Raw genomic sequence first — 12,339 nt, forward strand, 5'->3', positions numbered from 1 at the left:
GAACTGAACTTAAAAATAGACACCCAGTCCTTAGGATAAAGACCAAAATGTCAGCTGTTAAGATCATCTTAGCATTGGACAATGATATGAACTGTCACAGTGATGCAGTAATCTTCTCTTTGCCCATATCAAAGTCGAACAGTCACAAGGAATGTGCCTAGAGATAATCTCCGCCTGCAAACAAAGCCAACATTCTGTTTTTGAAAGAGAATTTTTTTAAAATAGAAACACAGGCCATAATAACCTATCAAATAATCTATCAATAACCTCAGCTCAGAGGGGACACTCTATCGTAGTTATACAGACAAATCAACTCGTTACCATGACTGGATAATCATAACTGGAATTTCACTTCGAAATGATTTTTTTCGGTAACTAGTAACTACTAGAAACTACTTTTCTAACATAAACCATGTTGTAGGCCAATTTAATTCTGGTCCACAGAATTGATTGGTTCACCCAGACAAGGTACTCAGGAAACCACCACTCCACTTTGAATAATTGCATACTTTTTTGAAAAAAGTTCTATTAAAAATACTTCACATTTACTTTTTGATTTTTTTTTCTGTCTCGTTGGTAATCTTATAGAATACGAAACTTTTTCATATTATTTTTTGTTGTTGGCAATGCTGAGGTATTTTTTTTAAATCTATAACCTCAAATGTCAACGAAGAAATCAAGAAATATTTTAGTCTCAGTAACATTGCAAATCTGAAGAAGTGTCATTAAACTAATAAAAATAATATATTTACTTTTATTAGTTTAACATTTTCATATATTGCTAAAATGGACTCCTTCGTCAAAAATAACCATCGCTTAGAAACTGGCACTGAAGATTGTGAAGATTCGCTTAAAAAGGGATTAAAGCAGTTAAAAAAAGATAGCGAAATCAGTAATCTACGTAGACAGTTAGCCATTAAAGAACAAAGTAATGACGCTTTGTATATTGAAAATATTAAGCTACGTAACAGTGTTGCAAGTAAAATTAATAAGACAAAAGGATTCATTGAAAACAAATATATGGAAGAAATTTGTTCACTACAAAATAAAAATCGCGATCTCCTTAAGAAATTGGAGGAATGTGAGAAATACAATGTTGAATTAACACTTACTCTAGATGACAAAAATGTGAGTTTCTTGATATTAATTATATATATTTTTATGAATATTATAAATATATTCACAAACGAATATTCACATTATACAGAAAAAAATTCACAACCTGCAAGATAAAGTTAATAGCTTGGAAGTTAAGATATATTTTATAAAGGAAGAGTTAAAAAATAGTTCTCAACTTTTGGAACATACTAAAAAGCGCTTGAATGAGATCAACGCAAAACTGATTAACTCTTCATCTGCTCGAGAAAGTGAGTATTTTTTATATGAATGTTAATATGCATTTTCACCTTTTTCTTCTCTTCTCTCTTCTCAAGAAGAAATACGAAACAGTGAACGCGAGAATACCGCATTACTAACAGAAATGGGTTATATTGTAGACAGTTTTTACAAAGCAGAGTCGACATACCAAGGTATTTATTTAATATAGATTTCGTTTAATCTTTTACAATTATGTATTAATACTGCTGACAATACTTGTAGAAAAATTAAACAAGCGTTTAAAGAAAGAGAAAGGCGAACTCGAGTTGAAGTATGAAACGTCCCTAAATGCGTTAAAGAGCTTGGCTCAGGAAAAAGGACTCGAGTTCGCCAGCGGTATGATCGACTTCTGCAAGTATGTTTTTAGTTATAAACATAAAATAACTAATATATAAGCTATATGTTTGTGGATTTATCGTATTTATTATGTTTCGTATTATTATTATTTTTATATATATAATACATTATTATTTATCTTATTTATCTTATTATTACTTTTATATATATTATACATTATTATTATTTTATTATATGATATTTAAAAGGATTACTTTTGCTTACAATAATGTTTTATTTTTAAGAAACGAAATCGACAACCTTAAAACTCACTCATGCAGGGGAGATAAAACTACGTACGAGCTTGAACAAAAGCTTTTCACTAAGGAACACGAAATAGCATGGTATTACTTTTTGGCCTTCCATTTTTTCATTTAACAATAATATTTCTTATATTTATTCAGTTATAAGATGGAAGTTTTAAGGTATGAATGTATTTTGAATGATCGTGAGAACAAACTTAAAGAAAACAATATTTCATATACGAATATTAATAGACTTACATATAACATAAGTCAGGATCAGATAAATTCAATTCAATTGCCTTTTGTGCTTGCCAACAACAACATCTGAAACTCTTATGCTATATTTCATATATAAAACTATTTCGGATAGATTTAAAGCTCGTAGCAGTACTTCTATATTCATTTAATGACATCAAATGAACGACATCAAGTAAGTTAAAAACCACTATATACCTAATTGTATAGCAATATAGTATAGCTTATATGTTTATTTAATAGATTTTTCTCATCGTCTTTTGTTTTTTTTTTTAACTTGAACATCAATCCTATCATTTATGAATCTATTGGCTGTCACCGAAATGGTTTGTTTTATTGCATATAAACACGGTTAAATTATAAGCAAAAACTAAAATGGAGATTGATTCAAAAGATAGCACAGATGTCTGCCACTTTTAAATATTAAACTTTTTCTGTGAAGAAAATTGTCCCTATAAACAAAAGAACTTGCTTAAAAATGTTTGAATGTTATCATAACTAAGAACCATCATATGTTACAATGTTAGCAAATATTAAAACGTTTGGCTTTTATTAAAAATAAATTGTGAAAATACTTAACAATGACTGCCAAATTTTCAAAATAAATTATAAACTATTAAATTAAGTTCTTTATAGAAACTTAAACATAATTTACTGTAAATTATGAAAAAAAATTTCTCCAATAAAACTGTTTCATTTTTTTTACAGGCAACGAACCAACATGGAATACTTTTAAAAGTTTATACCCAAAAACCAATTTCCTCAATATCATTGCAGTTAAGTGCAGCACGCGGCAACATTGACTTTCAAACTTTTACTGGTGAGGAGCCTCAGACCCTCAGACCCTAATATGCAACTTTTTGTTTCTAATAATTTGAACGCAAAATGAAAAATCTGGTTTTACGTTTTCACATTGAATTTTTTTTGGGTACTTAAAGCAAAAAGAGTTAATTTTACTTTTTCCAAAAGAAACAACGAGATTTTACAAAAAAAAAAATCAAACTTAAGAGAGGAAAAGAATGTTTGCAACAAATTGCCACCAATTAAATTTATCTTGTTGAAAACTTTTCATGTAATATTTATAGACTCAACGCCCTGTGGTTATACACACAAGCAAGACAAGTTGTGAACGCAAAGAAGTTCTTCGTTCGGTACTTACTACACGCACATATGCAGTACGCAGTGAGCAGTAAGCAGTAAGCAGTGAGCAGTGAACAGTAAGCAATGTTAGGAGACACAACGCAAACACAGCCAACACACACACACATACACACACATGAGATAATATTTATATGCGCGTATAGCAGATATTTTGTTACTCATACGCAGCGTAAGACCTAACCTAAGCCGGCAAGCAAAATTTTTCCACAGTGCAACTGTGTTACTCAATTAGTTTTCATTTCCCTTTGGGTTAAAAATTTTAAAACACTTTGCAGCAGTGACTTTCTTTTAAGTTTCTACTGATTGCACTTTACACATAACGAAAAATCTTAGTGAACCTTCATAAAAATGTATGAGTGCGTGCTGTACGAGGACTAATAAAATTCAAAGCAATTGGAGCACTTCGGCTTAGTTGGCGTTCTGTACTATTCTATACTATTATAGCCCATTTTTTTTGGCAGTCTGTACGTAGCTCATTGAAACGATTTCATTTACTGTGCAAGTAGTAAATAGAAAATAAATAAATAAAATAAAATCAAGAGCAAAAGTTGGGTGCTCCTGCGTTTGTCTGGTCCGCTACTTTTATGTTTCAATTAATTAACACGAAACCACATAAACTTCGCAGCCTGTTATATCCTTCGATTTGGCAGACGGTGAACTTTCTTTAAGAAGTATCATTAACCCGAGTATGGAATAAGTTAAATGTACCAAGCAACGTATCAATGTTTAATGGCAATTTCAAAGTGAATTTCGTATCAATAAAAGTGAATATACGTACATGTGAGTATATAAATATTTCTAATTGTTTTTATGTATTCGATAGCAACAGTGTTTTTGGTATAACCATAAATACAAAGAATAATATTGGATTCTTAATAATCCATTTAAAAGACATTTAACTAAGTGTCTTGAATTTCTACATATATTATATCAAATGAAAAATAAATAGAGTAGCAGGGAACATAAACAAAAATATATTAAACCAGAAAAAAAATCTAATCTAATTCAGTGAATTAGAGTTTTGTTCGCGTTAATGTATAATTCAAATAAAATTAACAGAGGTTTAATTCATATTAATTGTTTTTATATAAATTAATTAACTTTCCTTTAAAAAATTACAAATTTAGATGGTATTTATTTTTAACATTTTTCAGAAATAATCTTTGTCAAGCATTCCTTTTCAGTGGCATAGCAAGGGGAAGTAAAAGTTCTTTAATACCACAGGCAATTATAGACCCCAAGATCAATAGATTCGTTATATTTTATTATTATAAGTACTACATTTAGTGTACGGTTTTTTATTTATGTGAAAAAAATGCACACAAATAGTACACTTAACAGAGTCTAAAACACATCCGAAAATTTTAGGTGTTTATGTTGAGGCACCCAAACAGTAAAATTATAGAGTACTGGTTCCAACACCGCTCACTGTAGATTGAAGAATAACCTATCGAAATTTGGAATTCAATCCAACTCATATTGCAGGTACTGTAGAGAAGAGAGAGAAACTGCATACCATGTGCTTGGGGAGCTTCCGGCACTGATGCACAAGCGGAAGAAACACCTAGGAGAGTATTTCATGGATCATAAGGATTCAAGACTAGGAAAGATAGGCTCTATAATATCTTTCATTAAAGAAATCAGGCTTGGAGAAACTCTCTAATCCGACGAAGTGGCGCATTAGATCTTTTAGGTCGCAGTGCACTATCTTTTCTTTTCAATAATAATAATAATTCCAACACTTCATACTTCAACACTTCATTTCGGGGTTCACTTTAGTAATCTTTTCATAAAAGTAGTGAATTTTATAACGAGCTTTTACAAATGTAGTGAACTTCTGTAACGATCTTTGAATCAATGTAGTGAAGTTTTTAGTATCCATAAAGAGACAGTAAAATGTTTTAGGTTATTTTAGTGTAATTTAATGTTTATCTAAAAACACTTTATTGTAATGATTTTAATGCACATTATTGTATAGGTTTTGTCTAGGTAAAACAACAATTTATTGGCATTTGTGATAAAGAAATAGATTTAACAGAGTTGAAGTTGCGGGTAGATGACCTTGACGCAATGAAAATTTAAAATCCCAGCAATAAAAACTAGCAACTTAAAGTTATATCTTACTTCTTTAATAGACAAATGGTTCAGAAATCTTGGATATTGCAGGAGATAGTTAGAACTAGAAGACCTTAAATTATGCATTGTTTGTTGATCGTTAAAACTCCTAACACGATATATATTAGAATAAAAAAATTCCATAGACTAACTATATCTGATTTAAATTACACAATGCTGTCTATATCATATTAGTAATTTTTTCAAAAACAAAAAAAAAATATATAAAATAAACTAAATGTTGAGAATTCAAAATTATCCCAACGTCAAAATGCCAATTTAAGCAGCAAGTGTGTATTTTGCTTTATCAAATGTTATTTTAGCTAAAATCCTTGAAAACTAACTAAATTAATCTGATAGAAACTATAAACTTTTTATCACTTTTCACTTTGCTGTCGTGATATTTCGCTTAATTTTGTTTATAAAGAAATTCTGTGTTAACTTTCGAAAATATTTCCAATTCTAAGCAAAACATTTATTATGATAATAATAATAATAATAGGAACAACAAGAGCAACAAACATCAGTGATACACAACAGTGATATTACAGCATCAATAGCGATTGCAGCAACAACGAAACCAACAATAATTTTGCAGTTTACTGCGTTCACTGGGAAAGTAGAGAGTGCATAGTTTGAAGTCGCTTGAGCGACAGTTTCATCAGTTGACGATGAAATATTTACAAAATGACAACTTGATTGACAGCTGCTTGTCAGCCATGTTTAATGTAATTTTCTCTCCCCTACCATGTTTGAATGGTGTAGTTGTAATGCAAGTTTATAGCAAGAAACGTAGGTGCTTTTTTATACACTTGAGCTTTTATCAAATAATCAAAAATAAAAAAATATAAAAATAAATAAAAAAAAAATAATAAAAATAAAAGAGACAGAATATAACAGAAAAGAGACAAAATTAAATTGTTTGAAATATTTGATTATCACTGCAACGAAGGATTTTTTGTCCTTTTAATAATTTAATAAATTTCGTAGAAATTAAGGTAGCAATGAAGAAGTTTAGAGTTTTAATTAGTTATATTACATTAAAGTAATATGATATAAAGGGAGCTAGAAAACGTCGTATATAATAGAGTATACAATAAAAAAATATGTTTAAAATGCATATCTATGGATGTTTGGATAAATATTCTTTAAATAGATATTAAATACATAAAACATTATAGATGTACTATCTATTGGAACAATACTAGAAACAATACTATGCATTTTCCTCTATGTATTAAAACTGTCCTAACAAACATTTTATAATTTTATTATTATTATTTTAGTTTTCACTTTCGAATACTCAAAATAATTCCATCACAAATTGACGCAGCGTTTGAAACGTTCAACGAATTTTCAAACGTCAAAAACTAGATGATCGTTTTAGAGGACCCGGATAGTATCGATCATATTTTTGACTGTTTTAGTGAAGATGCTCGGGATCAGTATCTGCAACTAAGCCGAAATCGACTAAATCAAAGGAGAAAGTTGGGCTAAGAATTTTTACTAAATCAATGTCATTGCATCTATTTTGAATTGAATTTGAAATTAACTAAGTTTATCTCAATATTTGTTACAAAAATTCCAATATGACACTGTAGATTAAGCTATCACCTTAACATACATCTTAGCTCTTGCAAATCTTACAAATGAGAAGTGAGATTGCGAAATATATTCTGAGATCAATACTCGTACGTTCTGCATTGATACATAAAACAAGGAAACTACTGTGTTAACATATTTCACTTGATGATGACTTGAAACTTCCAAAAATGGGACTAATTCTTCTATTTATTAAAAATTTCTTATTTATAAAGAGTAAATTTCTAAGTCCATAAAGAGACACAGTAGACCTCAAAGACCAAAAAATGCTGTATGAAGTCATCCGCACACAGTTCCGCTGCCAACTTTTTAAAATAGATCATTAAATAAATCATTAAATAGTATTATCCGACTTCGGAAATATGCCAAAAGAAAGTTAATCTTTACTTCCATATAATAACATCTATAAAAGTTTCTACTGGAACACCAAATTTAGTTGAATATGTACGTGATATTTTATTCAGTAATTATATACCTAATTGCAGACAAGATTTCTATTTTTGTGCCACCCCGATTTAGCAACGAATATATATATATATTGACGTCTATTTAGATCAACTTCATATGCCGATATACCATAGATCTCAATATATCGAGATGTACATTTAAACCATTAACAAAACCAAAACATCCCATCTAACGTCCTCGTACATACAAGTACTAGTACATGCAATTTTTATATTAATAATATAAACAACTAATAATAGTAGGTGTCTCGATAGCGTATCTATTATTGTTGGTAGTTTACATGTAAATATAATAAATTTCAAGCTTAAATGTCTATATTTTACTATATCTGCCTATTAGCATAGTAATAGAGCTGCTCAGAATGGACTTTACTTAAATCCTATGTCAAATTGAGACGTCCTAGAGATAGGAATCGTGCCCAATAGCATGTTGAGGGCCATATTTACCAAAGATTGAAATTGAAACCAATCGTGTGATAACTGTATTTGATATTCTCGAACTAGTGTAGTTGGACGAATTTTAACTAAAGGCAAATCTATCTCTCGCAATGTACTATAGTTCAAGCAGCAACCTATACCATACAATAGGTTTCCTTGGACGAACCAGATTGTACAGTTTAAAAAAACTATTGCACCTGGCCAGAGAAAGGTACTTCTTCATTAATACAATGTACATCATAGTGAAATTGTTTATATTTGTATGCAAATTATTCCGTCATCTTGTAACGTCTTTAGACTATAACTTACTTTTACTTTTCCTATTGAAATACTCCGCAAACCTTGTTACTTTTGCGTACTACGGCGTCGATGTAGATTGGATTTCGCGATATATTGGTTTAATGCATAATTTGATAGCATTTATTGTTACATGCCCTGACATTTATTTATGCGAATTGGTTAACGTGATAATTACATCACAATGCATTATAAATGAGATGGCCTATGCAATTGTGCGGCCATAATACGCTGAAGTTGTAAATTGCATTTGAACATAATTTTAACGAAATTAAAACGAAATGTTTTGTATCATTAAATTTTAAATAGTTTCGTCTGTTTTGCATGGTGGCAATTTGGTACTTCGTTATTACTTCACAAACATTTGGTCAGGTCAGCACAAGCAGCACTTTAAACAGATCCAGTCCATTGCAGTGTAAAAGCGATGGATGAAATAGAAGCGCAATTAAATAAAATCAAATCGAAAGAATTTTATTTATTTGACATTAACATCGAATATTGAACATGAACAACGCGCATAATTTTCATCAATAATTGAAAGGTATTTTAAGCACGATGTACATATATCAACGGCACATCACACAAATGCAATAAAACGCAACATAAAACATCACTTTACGGTGAATTTACCACTTCAAATATTAATAAAAGGAAACTAGAGAGCTCAACTAATCCAAAAAAGTAATAGGGTTCCATATTCGAACTGTATTGAAGTTCATTTTTCATTTTAACAGATATTAAATTATTGTATTTAGATAAGCTTCTCTGCTAATAGAACTACCTTAATTTAATTGACTCACATTCTTCAATATTATTCAGGCTAGACAGAACCCTTTATTATGTTCCATATTCATATTATAAAGCTTGGAGATTTTCTCACTGCCACCTAAAGATTAAGGTCCTTGTTAGAGTACCACACCTTCTGACAAATTTCTCGAGCCGATCCTTGGTTATCCTTAGAATCCCATTCATCCCTATAAATTGAGTACCTATATGAATGTAAAGAGTTGTGGCTGCATCTTATTACGGTAGTTGGGTTTCTGATCAATGCTACGGGCTAGATTAAGTCTTTCCCTATAAACCTTCCCATACTTCTTTTTGGCTTATTTCAGTTCATTCAATATTATATCATTCATATTTCTTTTCCATCTTTCACTCCTGAATAAGAGGAGTTTGATGACTCTAAAATTGTCAAGGCTCCAATAACAACTGGAATGAATAACTAAATCGACATAAAATTATACGTTATTTTCTTTCACAATTATAATTTTATTGGTTCTGGCATCATTTGCGAGAGATATAGCGTTAGACCTGAGAACCTTTTTCTACAATGGTTTAAACGAATATATTGGTCATAAAATCCTATTGCTCGGCAGACTAAGATTCTTTAATGATTTCTTTGCAAAAGATAATGATGTTGGTGTATTAATGGTCCAATTATTCCATATTAAATTTCATAAATTTCTTATCTAAACACAACAATTACAAAAGATAAGCTTGTGCTACCCACTGACCTAGTACCCAATTTACAACCGCCACGAAACCCTGCATTCAAGGACTAACAATATTTTATTTGTATACAAACGAGTGTGGAAAAAATTTTTTAAATAAAAATCAGAAATCCAAATTCAAATTAAAAATCAAAAATCAAAACCAAAATCAAAATCAAAACAGAATCAAAGCTTAACAATTTTAATCAATGAACAAAAAATTTGGAATTTTGTTATTTATGCATTTATGTGCAGTCATTGCAGGAGTTTTTGTTGTTGTTGTTGTTGTTGTTGTTGTACGCGATGTTGCTGCGATTGCAGTTGCATTTCCTCTAACAACACCGACAACACCAAAAATAATAAAGTGCAAAATCCAAACAAGCACCACAAATCATTTTTTATTGAATTTTCATGAAAATTTTAGTTGCAATATAAAAATAAAAGGACACAAACTTTTTAAAAAGGATTTGGGTGGACAAAAATTTTGTGCTATTAATATTGTAGATTTCTGTATTTTGTGTTGTTGCTGTGTTTTTTTTTTTGTTTTATTTAAGTTTTTTATTATTCATTAGAACAATATAGACTTTGTTTAGACTGCAAAAAAGCAATAGAAGAACGAAGTGCATAAATAAAAATAAAATTCGCATTTGAATTTGTTGCAAACTGTGAATTTTATGCAAGCGAAACAGAGTCCAGTGTCCTGATCCTGGGCCTGGTCTGCATTGTGCATTGTGCATTAAGCAGTTGAATGGGTGTTTACAACTGAAGCTGGCTGTACTTTATACACCTCAACAATGCGATTATTATTCCTGCGCTTTTTAGTTTTTATTGAACACCCAAAATTTAAAATTCACTATAACGCAAATTCATCCAAATCACAACAATTTACTTTATTCTATTATTCTAACTGATTGTAAACTATTATTATATGTAAATCAGAAGGGACAAGAATACACCACGACCTTTGACATATATTGTGCTATCTCCGGACGTAGTCTCATAAGCTAACATAAACAAATTAAGAAATTTCATATATCGAAATATTTTTCTATATTCAATATAGCAGTCCTTATTTAATTAATTGAAACTAAAACAGAGATACTAAATGTCCTTAAATCTCAACTCTGAAATGTGGTCGATAATCGGAGCATGCTTACTTAAAAGACAAAAGGTGTTTAAATTAAGAAACCTCTTAATATTTTTGTTGAGAAATCAATAAAGCAGTTTTGATTATCTTCGATCGGGCTATGATTTTCAAAATAATTTATATACTATAATTTTAAGTACAAGTGCATTCGGATAACTGGATATCTGCATAGCCACTTAAGACTTATAAGGAAGTTAATGCACTCTTTGCGTTTGCTTCATTTGCATCAAAACTCTTCAGTTTGACTTCATAAAGACTCCGATCTTATGAAGAAAATTAAGGCATCTTCTTAGTTATTTCGTTAGTATCAATATTTTGCAGTCCCATGAATGAATCTTCTCAATAAAACTCTCTTTCTGAGAGTCCTTAACTCTCTTTAAAGAAAGTTAAGGACCCTCAGTTGTTTCGTTAATATCAGTATTTTGCAGTTCCATAAATGAATCTTCTCTATACAACTCTCTCTCTTTCTTTCTTGTGAATATTCTCTATACAGAATTCGATCTTATTTTCTTGTGAATATTTTATACAAACACTTCTATTTTATTCTCCTGTGGAGGGTTAATAAAGAAAATAAAATAAGGACTCTCCTCAGTTGTTTCGTTAGTATCAAAATTCCACAGTTTGATAAGTGAATAGTCTTCATTCAGACGACTTCACGATCGTTTCGTTAGTTCTTAAATTTTTCTGAGGAAGTATTCAGACAAGTCTTACTTTATTTCTACTAGCTAACACAAATATTAGATTTTCGTGACTTCAAACTAACCTAGAGTTAAATATCTTATAGCAAAACCTAAGTTTTAGATACTGAATGCATTTATTAAAGTTTGGACAGTAATAAAAACTAAAGTCAAGATAAATTAATTTAAAGAATTAAAAATATTATTCATTTAAATTATATTATATTCTTTAGTTTATGTATTATATGTATTTGCTACCCTCGCATTTCAGCCCTTATAAATTCACAGATATGCACTCTTCCATCGTTTTCGTATTTATGCAATTGCTTCAACTCTAACGAGAGCACAAATAATAAAGAAAGTATATTCGCATTTTCACTTCAAAAACTTACCAAACACTTTGCTGAGTCCATGTTTGGCCATTAAACTCTTATTCTGCGAATTCTCAATCAGACTGATGCAGTTCTGTGATGAACAGCGTCGCTTCACCGCGCACTCAGCACCAATATTTGCCATGAAAGCCTAAAATAAGGAAAGAAAAAAATTAATAAAAAGAAATATTTTCGATTAAAATTGCATGCAAAATTCACTGTGCAATTGCAATTGTCAATAAACACCACAAGTGGTGACAGGACAAAAAACAGAAAAAAATACCAGGAAAAAAGGAGGAAAAATATCCTTTCCACAATATAAGCAACGAACGCGGCGTGCTGCTTTTGATTTTTTATGAAA

At 30.1% G+C, this 12,339-nt stretch overlaps 3 protein-coding genes across 5 annotated transcripts in view; 2 read left to right on the plus strand and 1 right to left on the minus strand.

Moving 5' to 3' along the window:
• The window catches only part of LOC119681029 (structural maintenance of chromosomes protein 2-like), a 51,908-nt gene extending 45,108 nt beyond the window's left edge, over positions 1–6,800 (plus strand). Inside the window, exons 2-9 of one of the 2 annotated variants that reach the window (XM_038094090.1) lie at positions 762–1,128; positions 1,208–1,367; positions 1,434–1,529; positions 1,600–1,732; positions 1,959–2,057; positions 2,118–2,388; positions 2,922–4,154; positions 6,776–6,800. In XM_038094090.1, coding sequence (XP_037950018.1) covers positions 787–1,128; positions 1,208–1,367; positions 1,434–1,529; positions 1,600–1,732; positions 1,959–2,057; positions 2,118–2,286 — 999 coding nt within the window. In that variant the 5' untranslated portion in view covers positions 762–786 and the 3' untranslated portion in view covers positions 2,287–2,388; positions 2,922–4,154; positions 6,776–6,800. The remainder of the gene's footprint in view (positions 1–761; positions 1,129–1,207; positions 1,368–1,433; positions 1,530–1,599; positions 1,733–1,958; positions 2,058–2,117; positions 2,389–2,921; positions 4,155–6,775) is intronic. The other variant, XM_038094091.1, reaches the window with a different exon arrangement.
• Positions 1–12,339, plus strand: part of LOC119681024 (lateral signaling target protein 2 homolog) — a 420,855-nt gene that overhangs the window by 122,730 nt on the left and 285,786 nt on the right. The window lies entirely within an intron of this gene.
• The window catches only part of LOC119681023, a 98,105-nt gene that overhangs the window by 82,261 nt on the left and 3,505 nt on the right, over positions 1–12,339 (minus strand). The window contains exon 4 of the mRNA XM_038094079.1: positions 12,000–12,129. Coding sequence (XP_037950007.1) covers positions 12,000–12,129 — 130 coding nt within the window. The remainder of the gene's footprint in view (positions 1–11,999; positions 12,130–12,339) is intronic.

Source organism: Teleopsis dalmanni, chromosome 2 (assembly GCF_002237135.1).
Source record: "Teleopsis dalmanni isolate 2A chromosome 2, ASM223713v2, whole genome shotgun sequence".
NCBI lineage: Eukaryota > Metazoa > Arthropoda > Insecta > Diptera > Diopsidae > Teleopsis > Teleopsis dalmanni.